This window comes from Notolepis coatsorum (assembly GCF_963971535.1).
Source record: "Notolepis coatsorum genome assembly, chromosome: 18".
Lineage (NCBI taxonomy): Eukaryota > Metazoa > Chordata > Actinopteri > Aulopiformes > Paralepididae > Notolepis > Notolepis coatsorum.
Window position 1 is genome coordinate 72,689,808 of NC_140182.1, and position 19,944 is coordinate 72,709,751.

The window sequence follows — 19,944 nt, forward strand, 5'->3', positions numbered from 1 at the left end:
GGTCCACGATGGAGAGACGTGAGGCGACCTCGTCGTGTAGAGCGTCTTCTCACCTGTCGTCCTCTCCGGGGGGGGGTATTTCCAACACACCGCAGTGTTGGCCTTTATCCATAGAATAATCAAAGTACTCAAAGCATAATCCAAGCCGGGGAAGGCTAGCCGTCGTCGGTAGAATAATCCAATATACAGGTCCACTCGCTCTTTGGCCTGGAGCTCCTCGGGTGCAGCTTCACGTGGGGTCAACCACCCTGGATAAGCGTCCAGCTGATGCCCGAAACGATGGGGGTGCTGATTACTATAGAACTCTTACCGCACGAGGCACTACATATGAATAGACTATTATTAGCTTAATAGAATACGTCCAACTCGACGATATAGTGCCAAATATGACTATTCAAATATTAATATACACGATGTCTCAATGCCGATACTGGGCCGAATTGGCCTTACTGCCCACACGTGGTTCGCGGGGAGGCTTTTGCGTCTGTCACTCTGTTGGAGGGTAAGGAACTGGACTAAAAGGAAGCTCTACTTTAATAGCGCAGTATATATACGCACTATGAACAAATAGTACCATTAGTGGTGCGGTAGACATATTCCTACGCGGAACTAGGACTTGTCCATACATGTTGAGCGGTACGATTGAACCTGGTCTGAGGGGTATGGCGACCTGGCACCAAGGTCTCGTCCAATGGTAGAATGGAGACTATTATGGGATGTTCAGTAGACTAGAAGGGATATTCAATGCATATTGTACAAGGAATATACAAGGAATATCAGGGGATATCAGGGGATATACAAATACAATTAAATATATATATATAAATAAATATATATATTCGGTTTAATCTGATCCTTCAGAACACCTGTATTTCACTATGAATTGAAAATGGGGGACCCTGATGTAAACAAGACAAACGTCTTTCTCTGGTCTGCACCACTTAACAATTGTGTGTATTGAATCGTATTGTATTGTACCCATTCTGCAATCTGTTAAATAAAGTTTTCATTCATTCATTCATATTCCAACTACTACTACATTTGTGACAGGCACCTCTAAGCACAGCGAGAGTCGAGAAAAGGGTCCTACAAGCGTCTCCGTTGCATAGAGACGAAAATAGTTTCATGCGGTTGGCGCTAGGCCAACTTGATTTCTGAGCGTTTACCGTAGCTTTCTTGTCATTGTTAGTTGTTTACATTTGTTCGTATGATTTAATTTACTTTTGCAGCATGATAAAATCACAGACGTATAATACTGAACGTTTAAGTGTTGAAATGTATTGGCTAATGTCATCAACGTAAGAAGCTAATCTTAACTAACGCTTAATGCTAAACACCTGGCTAGACAAGAGTAAGCGAAGGGAACTAACGAGGACTACTGAATGCTAGAATACAAACATGATCTGTTGATGCTAGATTGGATGATGCAGGGATTGGCAAACGAACAAAAAATGATCAACGTCAACAAGCCAACCCATCGAATGTTAATGTTGGCTAACCGGCAGCAAGCTAAATCCTGCTAGTAGTGTTGTTGTCATCTCGCCTCGAACGTCAGTCAAGAAAAATGGCTGGCGACGCCGGTGGCATCCCTGAAGTGGACCAAGAAAAATACGATGCAGACGAACAAGTGAAGATAATCTGTTTGGGAGATAGTGCAGTTGGTAAATCCAAGTAAGCGAAACTAGTGACGTCTAGTAATGTTATTTAGCCTAACTATGTCTGAATACTCACAATAACATGATAATCTGAATGTCTCATGTTTCTTTGTTTTCTAATGCTCCAGGCTGATGGAGAGGTTTCTCATGGATGGCTAGTATCCTTTTTCCATAATATCTTTCATGACATTTAGGCTATAGATAATAATATAATGAAGCTAATCTGTCTACATCCATCCATCCATTCATATTATCTTAAATGCTCCTAAACAATCGCTGCAGTCGTCCCCAGCAGCTCTCAACGTATGCTTTAACTCTTTACAAACACACGGCCACCATAGGCGACAAGACCGTGTTGGTTGGTATGTATCGCTTGCTTCTTACCACATTGGTTGTTGATTTTTGGCTCTGTTGCCAATGTCGGATAGATGCAGTTTAATTAAGCTCGACACTGAATCTAGAAAGCGTGTTGGATCAGCTGGCAGGAGACTTAAAATACTTTCTGCTCAGGTTGTGCTTGTTTCTCTCACATTCAAGACTTCTGGGACACAGCAGGCCAGGAGAGGTTCCAGAGCATGCATCCCTCATACTACCACAAAGCACATGCATGTATCATGGTAAGATGGGTTCTCATTGTGGACACCACACTTTGAAGGGGCACCTTGACATTATGGGAAATGTTCTTTACCGTCAGACGAGAAGTTGGATACCAGATTTCCTCTTTAAATGTTCAGTAGAAAGCTAATGTTGGTGTGTTCCTTGAGTTGCCGTTTCGTCTGTCCTCCCTTAGTTACCGTTGCTACGCCTGACAAACTGTCAAAATGAACCATCTGCCTCAGTGAATTACCTTCCAGGTGCCTCAGGAAACATGTGTGACAAGTTCCTCAACAACACTTGTTAACTATTCTCCCATTAACCTTATAAATCCATCGAAACTCAACTACTGTTGAGTGTGAGTGTGATCTACAAATTCTCAGCTTGTACCGTCTTTTTACACCACAAATGTAAACAATACTACAATGTACCGTTTTTACATAATTTGGTTTGAAAACATTGTTCACCTGAATTATTATATATTTTTTTAATCCTCTCCGATTTTTTCCCCCCGTCCCAATTTAGTCGTTGTGCCAATTCCCCCCCTCCCCTACCTGTTTGTTGTGCGCATGTTCTCCAACTGGTCGGTACAAGGGAAACCTGAAGTCCTACGCACGCTTCCTCCGACACGCACTGCGACAGCCAGTGCCTCTTTTTTCACCTGGCAGCGAGGACTCTCATTGGTGAAGTGTAACGCGTGGGAGGTCACGCTGCCTTCATCAAGTCCTGCCTCAGCTGAGCAAGCGCCCAGACCTGACCTGTAGGCGTCGCTGTCCACAATGCCAGATCCCCACCGTGACTTCCCTCCCCCTAACCCAGCCAAACGGGTTAGTATAGCGATCAGCCCAAGCCAGAGGCAATGCTGACTCCGGGAGTCGAGACCGCAGCCTCTTGCATTGGTGACGAGCGCAATCTCCGCTATGCCACCTTACCGCCCATTTCATCTGAAAACTTGAAGATTCATATCAATTTGACATATCTCAGCCCCGCCCTCTTTTCTTGATCCTTCAACAACGACCGCTTCTTCCCTCGGACAAACGAGTAACACTTGTGATTGGAGGATCAAGAAAAGAGGGTGTGGCTCGAGATGGGTCAATTAGAGAGGTCAACGAAGCAGACTCATTGTGCTGTATTTTCCAGGTGTTTGATGTCCAGAGGAAGATCACGTATAAGAACTTGGCCAACTGGTACAAGGAGCTGAGAGAGTACAGACCGGAGATACCCTGCTGCGTAGTCGCCAACAAGATTGACGGTGGGTCGTCTGACTGGACCACAGTAGACTTAACATGGCTTTCAGTTCTAATTCTTACACTGTTGATCCTTCAATGCTTATGTGGAAGTGTGTGATTTTGTCAATAGCAGAGAGGGTTCACGTTGACTATAAGGAGATACTGGATGTACCCTTTTGAATCTCCTTGCATGCAAGTTTAAATGTAGTGTTTGAAGTTGGGACTAGGTGCCATTTCTTTGTCTGTCTTGTTCAATGCTTTTGCAGCTGACTCGAAGGTGACTCAGAGGAGCTTCAGCTTTGGCAAGAAGCAGGGCCTTCCATTCTACTTTGTGTCCGCTGCCGACGGGACTAATGTAGTGAAGGTGAAGACAGGCCAGATGTCAAACCTGTCCATCAGATCTATCTCTCTCTCTGTTTCTCTCTCTCTCTGTCTGTCTCTCTGTCTCTATTTCTCTCTGTCTGTCTCTTTCTCTGTCTGTCTCTCTCCTTTCTCTCTCTCTGTATGTCTCCTCTCTTTATCTGTGTGTCTCTCCTCTCTCTCTGTGTCTGTCTCTGTCTGTCTCCTCTCTCTGTCTCTCCTCTTTCCGCCTGTCTCTCCTCTCTCCGTTTCTCTCTGTCTGTCTCTCTCTGTGTATGTCTCTCTGTCTGTCTCTCCTCTCTCTGCCCTCTGTCTGTCTCTCTCTCTCCTCTCTCTGCCCTGTCTCTCTCCTCTCTCTCTCGGTCTGTCTCCTTCTCTCTCTCTGTCTCTCTCTCACACTCGCACACAAAATTGCTGTCCCTATGTATTCCTCGTCTTACACATGAACCCGCTCCGTCTCGACAACAGATGTTCAGAGAGATGATTGAGAGAGCCATGGACTACAAGCGAAACCCCAGCGACTTCATGGACGAAGTGATGCAAGAATTAGAGGTACCGTTCACCCTCTCCCCCCGAATATCAAAAGGCAGCTTCCGATGTGCGTTCTCATTCGCAGACACGCTTTTATAAATCCACAATGTCTAACTTAAGTCACTCCGTGGCTTTTGTTCACTAGCGGAAATTAAACCTGCATTAGTCACGGAGCGTTTGCTCTGAAAAACTCTTGAGGAATAATTCAGTTTTGAACCGCTGTCCTCGTTTTGTTCACAATAAACACGATCCTTTTAGAATTTTCTTAATTTTATTTTGGCGAGTCGCAGATGTTCACTCTGAAGAAAAAGCATCAATTAACGAGCCAAATGATTTAGCTCAGCCAGCCGTCACGCACACGATTCCCTTTTTTTTTTACGAGAAGCCTTGTTTTGTTTACCGTCTCTCTGGAAAATACACACAGCGTGGGGCCTTCGCATAAACAGAGCATTTTGAACTCCAAGCGGGTGGAATCCTTCACGTTAACCGTGTATAATTCCGACTAGAAAAACACACATTTGGGCGGCTGAGTAGTGTAGAGGTCTAAGCAGGAGACTCTGGGTTAGAATCCAGCTGTCAGCGGTACCTCCGGCTTGGTCAGTCGTCTCTGTGAACACAGTGTTCGCGGGTGGGAAGCCGTTGGGGTGTGAGTCCTGCTCGTTGCAAACAGCGACTCCTACTGGTCTGTTCAGCGCTTGTTCAGCAGAGAGCGGATCTGGGGGAAATAGTGTGAACCTCCTGTTGGGTGAAAAGAAGCGGCTGGTGACTCCATGTGTATCGGCAGAGACGTGTGGTAGTCTACACCCTGCCCAGACCAACAGAGGAGGCATGTGGTAGTCTACACCCTCCCCAGACCAACAGAGGGGGCATGTGGTAGTCTACACCCTCCCCAGACCAACAGAGGAGACATGTGGTAGTCTACACCCTCCCCAGACCGACAGAGGAGGCATGTGGTAGTCTACACCCTCCCCAGACCAACAGAGGGGGCATGTGGTAGTCTACACCCTCCCCAGACCAACAGAGGGGGCATGTAGTAGTCTACACCCTCCCCAGACCAACAGAGGGGGCATGTAGTAGTCTACACCCTCCCCAGACCAACAGAGGGGGCATGTGATAGTCTACACCCTCCCCAGACCAACAGAGGAGGCATGTGGTAGTCTACACCCTCCCCAGACTGACAGTAGGGCAGCGCATGAGACGACCAGGAAGGGAATTTGCATGACTGAATTAGGGATGGGAGAAAAAGAAAAAAATATATAAACAAAACATTTGTATTTTTAGAACTTTGAGCTGGAGAAGAAGGAGGACACTTCCGAAGCAGCCGTGGACGGTCTGAAGACGGATAGTCCGGGGTCGGCGTGACGTGATGCCGTGCGCTCTCCGGGAACCCCTCTCGTTGCGTGGCAGACACGCCGTCCTCTCCTCTCCTCTTGTCTGAGGACAGCAGGTACCTCTCGTCGAACGGACGTGAAAATTGACACGGAACGCGACACAGACGGGCCCTCGTTCACTGGGACAGATGTTACAGGAGAAGCGACAAACCTTTTTTAAATCTCTTTTTTGGCACATTGTCTCCCATGTTGTCTGCAACGGGATCATCTGAACTAGAAAGGGAGGTGGCACCCTGGTTTCATGCCGGCACAGGGCTCGGATCTGGTCAAAACATTGGGTCCCACAGTTCTCCAAACGTACCGTGGTCTACATTTAGCTACCACGCTGGGCGGTCGGCTGTTTACCTACGTGCGTCATTTAATTTGTGTACCGTAACTAGAATGTGAAGTGTGGTAAATGATCACTATAACACGCACAAAGCAAAAGGGAACCTGTGAATGTGACCTCCCTCTTTTTGCTCCTCGTCTCGATCTCTGTGCGAAACGTGTGCAGTGAGAGTGGAGTAGCGTCTCAGCTGCTACTGTTGCATTGATGCTCTAGCGAAGCCAGTACCTTCTCGTCCAGTGTCTTTAGTTTGTACCGAATGTAACCGAATTGATGATTACACTTGTGTGACTGACTGTGATTGTGTGTGTTTTTCTAAATGGCAGTGATTGGATAGTAGGCTGTTTTTAATGAAACGGGACAACTTCACATTTTCCCGAATATTAAAGGGGGAATTCACCCTAAAATAGAATTCACATTTATTCTATAACATTGTATCAATTTTGAATTGGAACAAGTCTCTCCTTAACCTAAACACCAGAGAAACAAGACTCTACTGATGATGTCATCAAGAGGCAAATCCTGAAGCTGCTACATAGACAGTGAATAATGGAACAGCTCTAGGACACTGACAGTAACCATGGTGATTTAACTCCTAGACAGTAACCATGGTGATTATACTGGGATATGGGTACATTTTCAGATTGAGAGCTGTAAACCCTACAATTAAATAAAACAAATTTGGATGTAATGGCTCAAACTAAAATCTACAAACCCACAAACTCCAAAATGGCTATGTTCACACTACAGGCAACAGTGGCCCAAATCAGACTTGCTTGTGTGATTCAGATCAGTTTTTCCATGACAGTGTGAACAGCACAAATCACATCAAATCTGATCTTTTCAATTCTGATTTGGGCCACTTTCATATCCTAAATCAGATACAGGTCTGATCTTTTACAATGTGACCTCAGTCTGAGTGAACAGTCATGCGACTTTCACGTCACTAGATTGAGCCAAACAAACAAAAACAAAAAAGCCAGGATCTGAGCAATAAATCAGAATTGAGCATTAAGGCTTGCAGTGTGAATGTAGCCAGAGTGTTATCTGATGACATAATACATTTAAATCCTGATGCTCTGATTTCAAGCATAGGGAGACGACTTTCTCGTGTTTGTCGATTGGAATAGCATAATATGATATGAATAGTTGTTTTAGGGTGAATTTTCCCTTTAACCAGCACTGCGTACACTACAGTACTTCTCAACTCTTGTGTTGACTGCAAGAGGTCTTGTTTATCCATCCTCCTCTAGGTGTCTGTCATGGTAAATGCTGTGATAAATGTTGCAAATTTCCTGTTCAATAAATCAATCAATAAATGGGAGGTTTCCTGAGGCCAATAAATGGGAGGTTTTCTGAGGCCAATAAGTTAATACGGCTTTAATACAGTGAACACGCAATCGTTTCTATCATAATGTGTGATTCAATTCGCCATCTTCTACTACACCATTGGCATGTTTGTTTATGAACCCGGACTTTAAAGTCACCATGAAACGGCTAGCAGAATGCTATTTGATTCCGCATATTAACGCATTTCCTGTAAAAACAGGAAGCTAGGGAGGGACTTGTCATGGATATTGAGTGCTGTTTACAGTAGCCAATGGTGCAGAATGTACGTTACAGTTAACCCATTAGCTAGCAAGCTAATGTTATGCAATGTTGGTAACGTTAGCCAGCTAGTAAGCTACAATGTGCCCCCTGTGTGCAGGATCAACACTCGACAGCATTAAGAATACCTACAAAGCAACTTTTTTGTCATTGTTGGGACAGATACTGGCGTATAGGTGACAATCGGCACAAGACATATCTTGATCAAATAACTTAAAGATCTATTTTGATTTCATGGGGCCTTTAACGGGGAGTGGAAACACTAGAAATGGGACGGATAATTCAAAGTGAATTTATAGCAAGTCAAATAATCATGTTTTGCAAACAAGTGAATAGACTTTGAAGTAGCCTAATTTCAAGCCATCTGTCTTTTGGGGGGGGGGGGGGGGGGCTGCCGTGTATTTGTTGTCATGGATACACCATGTCACTGTTTTGGATATCTTCTGGCAGTTAACACTTGCATGCTTGCTTGCCTGCTTATCCAACCAGAGTAGAGCATGCCCATGACAACAAAAACATAGCAGCCCCCATAGTACAAGATGGCTTAAAATTAGGCTACTTCAAAATAATTTTTTATTCGTTTTGGAAAAAGTTGTTTTCTCAAATGTGACATGACATTTTGAACTATCCCTTTTTTCATTTCAAATGCTTCCATTCCCCTTTAACCCCCAACCTAAAAAAAATTGCACAATCATCATATCTCCACATTTACCAGACATAACCTGTGAAATGGTCCAGCTAGTTGAGTCTTACCGCCCTTGTAAGACTGCGTCTCATCAATGATACATTTCACATTCCATTTTAGTACAGATATTGCAGTTCAAAATGACAGTACCTCATTCTGTGAGTGAGTTTGTAATACTAGCAAGTAACCAGAATCTTTCATTTGGTAGGGGGTGTGGTGAGAAGAACCAATGGGAATCAGCCATCCAAACAAACACCTCTCTGTGTTCCGTACTTACATTCCATGTTTACATTTCTTGGTCACAAACTGGCAACATGTCTTGGATTGTTATCCCTTTCATCCACAAATGTACATTATAAATGATTTTATGTCAATTATGAATAAATTGCACTGGAACGTGACTGAAATGTTTAACTAAATGGACTGCATTTATATAGCACTTTTATCCAAAGCGCTTTACAACTTGTGCCGCACATTCACACACCGATGGTGGAGGCAACCATGCAAGGTGCCAACCATGCAAATTGGGAGCAGTTAGGGATTAAATATGCTTAAATAAATGTTCTGGTATCCCGTTCCTACTTTATCCAATCAGGAGAGATTTTTGTCAGTCCGTTTTTGCAGTGTGGAGTTCTCTCTCCTGATTGGATAAAGTCGGAATGGGATACCAGAACATTTATTTTGTGTTTAGTGCAGAGTGGAGGGACTGAGTGCTGCCGGGAGGAGCCGGAATCGAACCGGGAACCTTTCGACTGCCAGCTCTACCTCCTTCCCACTGAGGTGGTGGTCCGGCCGAGGGGCACCGATTCCGTTAGCAAGACGAGACAATAATTCGACACAGGGTTTCCATGTTTTAATTATAAATTTATTACATAATATAACAAACATAGATCTCTGTGGTGGAGAGATATCCCTGGCGACGTCTCAGACTCTAACCTCGGCTCTCACCAACTCCCTTAATCTAGAATATGACGTCCTCCGCTCGCCGTGTTCGGGGTGACACAGTTAAAGCGGTACCAACATCCGGGTCGGAGCGTTTCCGCTCTACCCCCGGCTCTTATTCCAACCACAATGTCGCTGTAAGAAAAAAAGGAGTATTACGTATTTACGTGTAATACTAGTAATACCGTAGTACTACAAGTGCCCCCAGAGGTTACCTGGAGAGTTAAGTCCAAACACCCACTAAAGTCTTTTGAGGTTATTCGCCTGATTTGACAGACGTGGGGGAGGGGCGGAGGAGGAAGAGGCAGAGACGTTGACCGTGATAGGTCCACCATTTCTAAACTTCACAGTGCAAACAAGGAGAAAATTGACAATGAAAGAAAAAACCCCTTTTGATGATAAGATCACTGGGTTTCTCCCGGTGTCTCGAGCGGGTCTCGCCCCCGTCGCTATGGAGATTGTGCTTTGTTGATTAGAAAACAAGATGAGGATAAACCCTTCGGTGAAACTCGTCAGAGTAAAATCATGTGTCCGTCCCGTTACACTTCCTTTTGTTCTGGAGCACAATTTTGCATCTGTTTAAATCTGTGGTAAACTCGCATAACCATCAAACTGGGTCTCCATTACACTGTAGTTCTTTTTCTAACCAGGAAAGCAACTGGAGTCCAGATTGTACGCCTATCACTTGTGTGTGTGTGTGTGTGTGTGTATATATTTGTATGTGTATGCGTTTTGTGTGACCAGTAGGACAAACCGTATAATAACCTTCATCACAGTTAAACCAAGCAATTTTTGTGATAACTTGTCTAAAAATGTAAATAGAAATGTTAATGCAAAGCTCATAAAATCAGGATTCTCAGGTTATATATATATTTTTCCTTTACAAAACATAAAAATTACTGTATTCCCACCTCAAAAGGTGCTGTACAGTGGAGGATCTAACGAATATCTGTAGTTCTCAAGATTTCCAGGAGATGGCACCATATTATTGAGTCAGCTCAAGAATGTTTTAACTAAGGTAGTAGTTTCTAAAGCAAAAGAAAAAATATACAGTTTTAAAAGTTTCGTCGTTTTAGTTATTTTTTTGGCACATTTTTAAAAGAATTTTTTTGTTTGTTCATCCTCTTCAAATCACTCCATGTAGCATCATATTCAAAACTCACAAATTGAATGTCTGAAAAAGGAAAAAGGAGTGCAGCCGGAGAGTGAGGGGGGAGCGCAAATGCATCTGGAGCGGGGGGGGGGGGGGGGGGGGGGCAGGGAGGTCGGGGACTATAGGAGTTGTCTACAGCAGGGTGCCTCCAAAGGGTTCTCCAGGAACGACACCAATTTGATTCTACTTTTGCATGGAGTTTCGGTCACGTTCGAGGAGCGGTTTTGAGATACCTCGCTCGTTTACGAGGCATATTGACAAACACCTCGACATGAAACACAGACGTTTTCCCGATTGGATCCTAAACGGCCAGTGGGGGGTTGCTTGACCCCTCGACCCATGCTTACCACGAGGCCCCTTGTCTACACGGGCACAGCTGACGATGTTCACTCTCGATACATCCCTCTCTAGGTAAAGGTAGTCAACTTTTTTCTTTGGGGGGGGGGGGATCTAGAAAAAGCAGGGCGATGATGTCGCGTGTATATATGTACGTGGACGTTTCTGTGTGAGTGTCAATGTGTGTGTTTGTGTGACACAGCCACTGCTGGGAATCTGATGGTAATACAGTAAGGCTATTAGTGGACTAACTCCAAAGACTTAAACTCTTTATATCAAAGACACACTCTTTCCCTCTCTCTCTCTCTCTCTCTCTCTCGCACTCTCACACACAAACCCAGTGTAAACAAACACAAGCACACACTTGCACACACGCACAGTGCAGTGGAGGGACCACACAGAGAAAGTCAGGGAATCAGATGTATGCGCTCGGACCATGGGGTGGCTTTTATGCTAGCACCTTGTTTTGTGCAAATCATCCCCTAGTTCATAGTTCAGAGTTCATAGAAAGAATAGAATCTGCTCACCTTTTCCACAGGTGGTTAACTATGCATATATGCCAAACATTCATATATAGATCTATATATTTTTAGTTTTTCAAAAATTTATATGAAATCTATCATATATACATTGCTTGTGATTAATATAAAAAAAGCTAATATTTGTTCATATTTACAAGTGTAAGTACATCTTAAACGGATAGTATATTTGTTTTTTTCTTTCTCTTAATGTTCACTCTAAAATTCAAATGAGTGAAAAGATTAAAGTATCATGTTCCACAAGCTACAAAATCTACCCACAGTGTAGGAGGGTAAACAAATCAACAAACGACAAACCAGGAGGAAGAAGGAAGAAATGGAAACGAAACAAACAAACGCAAAAGAAAAATAGAATAAAAAAGAGTCCGAGGACGTAACACTGGATTCAGAAGTGACAGAACGGGCGAGGTGGCGGAGAGGCAGTGAGTGCTATTCCTACAACCCCAAACGCAACATTCCAAAACGGCTAAAAAAGGAAATTCACAGCAAGCTTTTTTTTGTTGTAAATATTCATCGATTTTCTTTTTACCAAAGCCTACTCGCTTGATGTAAAAGGTTGGGTGCTGCTGATGTAGAGGTTGTTTTGTGGTAGTATAGTTCACCTGGTCTTCTCTCAGAGAAAAGCTATGGATCTAATGCTTTGCTGTTGTGTGAATAAACCTCACTGCTGCTCGCTGCCGGCTGGGGCTACTCACACACATACATTTAGAGATGTTGTTAAGACATGACAGAGGACCCATCGCCAGAGCCTGGCCAGCTGTAGATGCAGACACTGCAATGCCATCGGTGAAAGGCATTATGCTTTTTAGCTCATTTTAAACCCTAGTTTGACGCCAAAAGGGTTATGTTGATAAAATAGTTTGGATAAAGATTACACATTTCAGAGGTTGGAAATTAAATATTTGATCATATATTTTATTAAATTATTTTCTTTTTTACTAAATATCATTTATTATATTTGTTTTGAAAGGTTTGCAAGCTTAGAACTGCAAATGTTGTTTTTCAGTGCCCAGACGTGCTTTTTCAAACTGATCTGAACGGGGAGCCAGACCCCACGATCCACTGTCCCGGTGATGCAAAGCACCGCGCTCTTGTCCCCTCCTCATCTCCTTCCTTCGCTAATAAAAGGTGTGATTCTGAGAAACGGGGGAGAAGTGGTAGCAGGGATGGAAATGTTACAAACCCACAAGCATGTAGCTTGCATGTTTCAGACTGGGCTTGTACAACAGTCCTTTCTGGTCAGAATTTTAACAGGGGGGGGGGGGGGGGGGGGGGGGGTGTTATGAAGATGGTATCAAAATAGCAGCTAAATACCCTTGCCGGGCTCCAGTCGTATCCCAGTTCCCCAAAGTTCCATCCCTGAGTGGTGGCAATAGGCTTTAAGGTGGAGAGCCTTCTTTACCAGGTTAGCTTCCTCACTACGTGGGCTATTCAAGGTTATTGTGGACGAAGGGAAAGGGACGAAGAGGGGGCAACTGCTTGGACGTGAGACTGGCAGCCGAGGTGACGGGGGACGGGCTTCGACTGGGGTCTCGCCCTCACATTGTGGGATGCCCTTTTAGTACGAAGGAAGACCGTAAGAAAATAAACACAAACAACAAACTCTCTTTCCGATACATGATGCAACTCGTCATGCTACTGTTCGGGAAAAGGGTGACCATAAGGAAAGTCTGTCAACATCTCACATATAATACCATGTATTGTTTTTAAGTGTAGTTGTATACCTATGACAAAAAAAATTCATTTTCATATATCTATATACCGTTTTCTTTCAAATATATATATATATGTATATAATTGGTAGAAATGAGTAAATTATTGGTGGAATAGGTTTAAAGATTTCTCTCGGCCCTCTATCTAGAAATAGAAGACAGGTGCAGTTTTTTTTTATTACATTTCTCTTTGCAACGTTCTGTCTTTTCTTTTTCAAAGCTATTTAGATACATTTATATCATATCATATTATATCTATCTATAATATTCCCTTTGGAAAACCAAAGCAAATAGTTTTGATTATGAAAAAAGCCACTAGTGTTGGTTAAACATTCTCCAAATATAATAGATAGCACAGTCTGTCCGTGAATGGGTTCCAAGGCGGAGGGGCAGGGGGGTTTTCTCCTGTGGTCTACATCGCAGAGCCCCCCCCCCCCCCCCCCCCAGGCGCTCTCTTTTTAAGTCGTCAGGTTTTAAAAACAACAGCAGGTAGAGAGGAATCACGCCTCATCAGAGCTGCGTCAGTGCTGCTAGTCGTGTGTTCACCATTGTTGTATCTCTGTAGAAACTTTTTTTTTGGAAAGGCAACTGAACTTTCTGGTTTGGAACGAGATTACTAACCTTCTCCTCCTTTACTCTTAAAAAGGGCTTCAAAGGCCAACGAGATGGGAGGGGACAGAGGTATAGAGGAGGAGTCTGCGGGACCTTACTAGGGGGAGAAAAAATAAAAGCTTCCACAAACCATGTGTTCTAATTGGAGCTTGTGTGATGATCTCTGCAAAGAAAGACCAACCCCCCCCCCCCCCCCCCTCCAGAGGTCTGATATGACTGGCTGCAGGCATTGAGGTGGGAGGACACCAAGGGTAAAGGAAAAGGAGGGGGGGGGGGGGGGGTTGTTAAGGATGATTTCTCCTCCCATAATTCAGTGCAGCGCTAAGTGCAGGACGTAACGTTTTGATAACGATCAAAGGAAAACATTTGTAATGCAAAGACAAAAAAAAGAAATAAGAGTAAAAGAGGACTGGTCTCTTCTCTTTCCCCCTATTTTCAATCAACTGTCTCTTTTCTTTCCATCTCCCTTTCTCCATCCTTCTCCCTCTTTTTAATTTTTTTATTCTACGTTTCAGGACGCACAGGGGGGGGGGTCAGCTCTCCAGCAGCTGCTTCAGGACGGGACGGGACGGGGTCAGCTCCAGCAGCTCCTTCAGGACGGGGCGGGGGGTCAGCTCCAGGGTGGGGGGGGGGGGTCAGCTCCAGCAGCTGCTTCAGGACGGAGGAGGGGGGGGGGGGTCAGCTCCAGCAGCTCCTTCAGGACGGGGCGGGGGGTCAGCTCCAGCAGCTGCTTCAGGACGGGGGGGGGTCAGCTCCAGCAGCTGCTTCAGGATGGGGGGGGGGGGGGGGGGGTCAGCTCCAGCAGCTGCTTCAGGGCGGGGGTCAGCTCTCCAGCAGCTGCTTCAGGGCTCGCTCGATGTTCATGCGGTGGCCGACGCGCGTCACACCCAGCTCGGCGAAGTCGTCCTTGGTCAGAGCCGGGAGGTGGGAGCCTTCGATCTCGTGCTCCTGGAACCCTGCCCGGTGCTCCCCCAGGTTGATGCTCTCCAGCCAGTCCCCCACGTCGTACTTGTTCCACAGGTGGAGGGGCTTCTGGTGGAAGGGCCTGAGGGCCAGGAGCGGCGAGCCGAGGCCGGGGGAGTGGGAGGGCGAGGGGGAGCGCGAGCGGGCGCTGGAGCTCCTCATCACGAAGCGGACCTCTTTGGGCTCGTGGGGCAGGCTGAGGCTGGAGGACTTGAGGATGGTGTGGGGAGGCGTGGTGGGGGAGGTCGGCATGCCGAAGCCCGGGAGTCGCCCGAGGGGGTCGCCCCGGTCAGGGGAGCCCGAGCCCGGGCTGGGGGTGCGGCGGGTGACGGGGTAGCGGCTGCCCGGGCGGATGGTGTACGTGGTGCCGTAGCTTCTCTGGGAAATGGTGTGGAGCTCTCCTAGGCTGCTGAAAAGTCTGATGGGAGACAAAGAGCAAGAGACGGAGGGTTTGAGGAAAGGAAACGAGGGGAGGAAATAGGAATTGAGGATGTATAAAAAGCTAAAGCGGGTAAGAGAGAGGAAGAGATGTACAGCACAAGAGGAGAACGTGAGACGGTAATTAGAAGATATACTTGTACAAACAGCTATGAGGTCTTCAAGAGGAAAAAACCAGTGAGTGTCAACCAGAGGTCAGGTTAGTGACGGTTAGAAAGACTGAGCTATTCTCATCTTGCAGAAACATCAAAGAAAGCAGCATTAGTGGACGCAAGTTCTCCTTACGCTTCACTTCTTTTGTTTTAGTGGTTGTCTTATTTAATTCAAGTCACGCTTTCATATTACACTCGAGTAAGCGATGACATTTCACTCCCAACACGAGCGACTAGCCCGGGGGGTGGCAGTTTAGCTAATAGTGAGGCTGACCACTGACCGGCGACTGAAAAGGTCACTGGTTCAATCCCCGGTTCCTACAAGAGGGTGTTCCAGCGGTGAGCTGGTGACTGGAGGGTCGCCCCGCCCACCGTCGCTGTCAAAGTGCCCTTGATCAATGCTCTGAACCCTTAACTCATTTGGCTGCCATGCGTTCACCGGCAAAAACGAGTATACTCGTTTTGAATAAAATACACTTTTAAATTTTTTATTATTATACTAAACAGTCAGCCGGACCTTGTTGTGTGATCCTGGTACCTCTGAGTGAATTGGAATTGAAATGACGATCGAATCTCGATAGGTGGCAGTATCGCCTACCTTTTGAACTGGGCTAGTTTACTGTGGGGGGGGGGGGGGGGCGGGGGGTTGCTCACTCACTGCTGGGCACAATAGTAGCCTATGCAATGGTGAGCGAACTATTGGAGATTATTATGAAGAGGACAAAACGATCGCACTTATGGATGATAAGGTGCATTTTCACCAGACTACATTGGACTCAGAACTTCTGGTAAATCATAAAAATACTATAGTCAAACCAGCCGAGCATGTACCATCATCTGTCGCCGACAACAGAGTTGAGAGCCCCCCAGACTAGAGCCAACTATAACGTTCGGCAATGGCGATCGCCTAGAGCGAACTATTGGAGATTATTATGAAGAGGACAAACGAAGAGGTGATGATCCACAAACCGTGTTTTCACCAGACTATGTTGGATTCTAGTATTTTCAAACAGGCTGTTTGGATGTAGCGTTAACGTTATCTGCTGGGCGCTGCCAGAGCCAACTAACGTTATTTATTGTTCCTGTTCTGACTCGGACACTTCGAAGCAAGAGTGGACAGGGTTTTGGTGGACCTGCTGACAAAGACAATGTCTATTTTACTGAACCCCATCATAAAACATGCCTTTGTAATGATCCCAGCGTCAGAAAACGAGTCCGCGAGGGACCCCCCCCCCCCCCCCCATGGTGGCTTTGTGAATAGAACCATATATGTATGGTCATGTTTACCTTTGACCTGGAAATAATACAGGTGTCAGGCCAGCAACCCGCATGAAATGTCCATGCTGCACAGAAAACACGTAATGTCTCGCGTTCCAGAAACGAGACTGAATTATTTCGAAACGGGACAGGTTTTAGCCTGGGATTGCGCAGGAACGAATGCATGTATAAATAAACGGTTTGTTCCCTGTTGGAGTATAAATATTGCCTTTCAAATGAGCCATACTATTGTCTCCATAGCTATAATATAGAATATACGATGGGTCTGCAAACATCGTGAAAATTGTCAAAAATTCCGGCGCCAGGGAGTACAGATGGAAAAACAGTGTGGCAGTCAATGAGTTAAAGGTCCCTTATTGTGAAAAACTCACTTTTTCAGTACGTATATACATCTGGGTATCAGATGTCAGATTTTGTACGCAGCCCGTATTCACAAATGCATTTTCTTTCTACCTAAAGTTGAACCTAAAACACATTGAAATCGCTGGACCTCAAGTCATATTAGATCCGCAAAGCCTAGTTTGACAGTTTGATTTGAATTTCGTTTGATCGTTTCCACGGCGTTGGGGCGCGGGAGCTGCTCATTTGCATTTAAAGGTACAGACACAGAAACAGCCTGTTGAGACAGAGGTATAGAGGCTGCTACAATACATAATCAGAGTTTTTTTTAAGCAAAACACGTGAAAGACATGTTTAGGGGACCTCAAAGACCCATTTAACTTGTTGAAAAGGACGACAATAGGCCTACTGTGTATCTAAAGAAGGACTCCCAAGATGCAACACTGAACGGCACAGGAAGTCCTTCATTCCAACAGCATCAGACTATAACGCCTCACTGTGCCTCTTCCTGGCATTTTTACATCGACATTTTAAATGTTTACATTTATAACAGTACATTTGACTTTTTAGAATGTATATACATATTTTAGAATGTACATCCCTGACTATTTTTATTCTTATTTGTGATTTTTGACTACCTAAATGTTTTTGTGAGCGATCTGTGCTGAATTCCCCTCAGGATCAATAAAGTACTTCTATTCTATGATATGCAACAAAAGACAAATTCCATTAACGTTGTGTAACATGGCCTGTAAAATAATCCCAATCATTCTTAACTATTGATTTATTCACACGTGCCCATTGTAAATCTTCTAAGAGAATCACAAACTGTGCCTAGCTGACCAGATCAACAGCGTCTAATATCTTATCGAACATTCCTATTCACGGCGGAGTCATGTATTAGTTTCTATTGATTACCTCGATTCCTAAAAGGAAATAAAAACACTGCTGTGCGCTCTAGGAACTGCAGAACCTACGTTACGTTTCGGACACCGTGTTCTGAAACGTTTTAGAATTGCAGATGATGCAAACATGAAAATAACAAAAACACACCTGTTATGTACTTTGACATCTATTCTTTACTTCATGTTCTACGCTCACACATGCATATGTACTAGGGTTGGGTACCATTCATATTTAAACAAATACCGGTACCAGTTCTTGGAATTTGGTGTCGAATTACGCCTAACTCGCTGTACTTAACTCTCTGTCATAACAATTCTTTATTTCAGTTCATTTCAACATGGTTATTTATTTAGAACATTTTGTTATTTATTGTTGTAACACACCACACTAAATAAATTGCATGATCATGTTTAAATATCAACATTATCTGACCATCCTCTGTAAATATTATTATTATAAAATATTAACTCCTCTGACCTCGTCTGGTCTTTCCAAAGACCCAAGAGACGAGGCAGTAATATATACATTTGTGGAAAAGGCTCCCTCTTGTCTAGTATATTACATGCTTATACTAAACATGGAAAGGTACCGAAATTTGGAACCGATTGATTTAGCGTGAAGTACCGATGTAATTCGGTCGGCACCCTTAAGAGCACAGAGTTCGGTACCCAACCCTAATGCGTGAATGCTTTACCCAACGCAGTTGTGTTTCCGCGTCTCTGATTGGCCAGGTCATTTCTGGTCATGTGACATGTACGCCCAATCGTGGAACTGCAAGTGTCTACACTGGTTAAGCTTAGGCGCTCTTTCGAAGTTGGTTAAGGTTAGAGTTTGTCTTAGAGCATGGCGATAGAATGCCTGCCCTTTCGACGGTTAAGCTTAGGCACTCTTTCGAAGGTGGTTAAGGTTAGGGTTTGTCTTAGAGCATGGCGATAGAACGCCAGGTAGTTTGCAGGCTGTTAGACCCGGAAATAGGCGCAGAACTTGCTGTCCCACGATTGGCGCACATGTCACATGACCTGGCCAATCAGAGCGCAAAACTCGCACGCGGAAACACAACTGCGTTGGGTAAAGCATACACGCAACCCTAATATGCATGCGCACGCACACACACACACTGTATCTAACAGGCTGTACTGAAAATGATACTAGCCGGCATGCAGGGAGTGACTTTCTACGGGAGATAATTAAAGGAGAGACAACACGCATTAGTCCAGTCTGGACACTGCAGTCGGAGTGCTCGTGGGGGCAAAGTGAGTCCGTCAGCCACGTTTCATGGCGCTAATGTATAATTACACCTCGGAGGTGTTGCTGTATAACCAGCGCTGTGTGCTTCTGTAAAGGTAGGTCTTTCAAACCTTCTGCAGCGTGGAGAGGAACGCTAACGCCAATACTAACGACTAACGACAGCACTACTCTATTAGGATTTTGAACCTACGCAATATTTTCCTCTTGTTATTTTCAATTAGTCCCCCCCCCCCCCTATTAAACGCATGAAATAGTGCATATAGCAGGCCTGGGAGGGGGGGGGTTATTAGCCACTAGTCTACTGATCTGATGGAGAGAGAGGGACGGTCAGAGAGTGAAGGATGGGTCAGAGGTTAGGGGTCAAATGACAGCTACACAGGCAGAGGAGAGAGGAGGGGAGATGACTGAATGGATGTGGTAGGAGTTGATGCAGCATTAGTTGTCTGAGCCATGTTTCATCCATGCATTTGTGTGTGTGTGTCATATGTCCATGTGACTAAAGGCTCCCCATGTATATCTTGGGAGGTGGACGTGGGCAGGCTACGTGTTGGATGTGTGATGTGTACATCAGTGTCTAGGCAGGACACGGGGGGCCAGACAGATGGTCAAATCAACAGGAAGTGGGTGGGTATGAGATGAGCTCCATGCGCACTTACACAGTTGTCCCGCCCTCCGGGGCGTACAGTCAGTTCTAGACCAATCAGATCAGAGCAGCAGGGCGGAGCATGCAAGGTGAGCAGAGAGAGAGCAATGGGAGAGAATGTTAGCATCAGTCCATGAGACGCAGCCTGCCGACCCGTCCTGCATTCCGCTTTAGCCATCTCCGCTGCCCTCGTCATGTGTGTATGTGGGTTTTTTGATTGTGTGTGTGTGTGTGTGTGTGTGTGTGTGTGTGTGCTTGGGGCTTTCGATTGTGTATGTGTGTGTGTGATATGACAACGACAACAG

General features: G+C 45.1%; 2 protein-coding genes across 2 annotated transcripts in view; one reads left to right on the top strand and one right to left on the bottom strand.

Annotated features, from left to right (window-relative positions):
- The first annotated feature begins 1,141 nt into the window (after window positions 1-1,141).
- rabl2 (RAB, member of RAS oncogene family-like 2) lies at window positions 1,142-8,091 on the top strand. The gene is made up of 8 exons (XM_084334564.1): window positions 1,142-1,671; window positions 1,784-1,813; window positions 1,938-2,017; window positions 2,193-2,272; window positions 3,390-3,501; window positions 3,745-3,842; window positions 4,307-4,390; window positions 5,651-8,091. The coding sequence occupies exons 1-8, from the start codon at window positions 1,565-1,567 to the stop codon at window positions 5,729-5,731; spliced, it is 672 nt and encodes a 223-aa protein (XP_084190690.1). The 5' UTR covers window positions 1,142-1,564; the 3' UTR covers window positions 5,732-8,091.
- A 6,403-nt stretch (window positions 8,092-14,494) lies between these two features.
- The window catches only part of shank3a (SH3 and multiple ankyrin repeat domains 3a), a gene marked incomplete at both ends in the record, with an annotated part of 84,260 nt that continues 78,810 nt past the window's right edge, over window positions 14,495-19,944 (bottom strand). Inside the window, one exon of the mRNA XM_084335241.1 lies at window positions 14,495-15,053. Within this exon, the coding sequence (XP_084191367.1) occupies window positions 14,495-15,053 (559 nt within the window). The remainder of the gene's footprint in view (window positions 15,054-19,944) is intronic.

Excerpts from the sequence above, each read along its gene's own strand:
- rabl2 (XM_084334564.1), top strand. The coding sequence starts at position 1,565 with ATGGCTGGCGACGCCGGTGGCATCCCTGAAGTGGACCAAGAAAAATAC. Across the intron at positions 1,672-1,783 it reads AGTGCAGTTGGTAAATCCAA|GCTGATGGAGAGGTTTCTCA; the intron begins GTAAGCGAAACT and ends CTAATGCTCCAG. Across the intron at positions 2,273-3,389 it reads AAGCACATGCATGTATCATG|GTGTTTGATGTCCAGAGGAA; the intron begins GTAAGATGGGTT and ends TGTATTTTCCAG.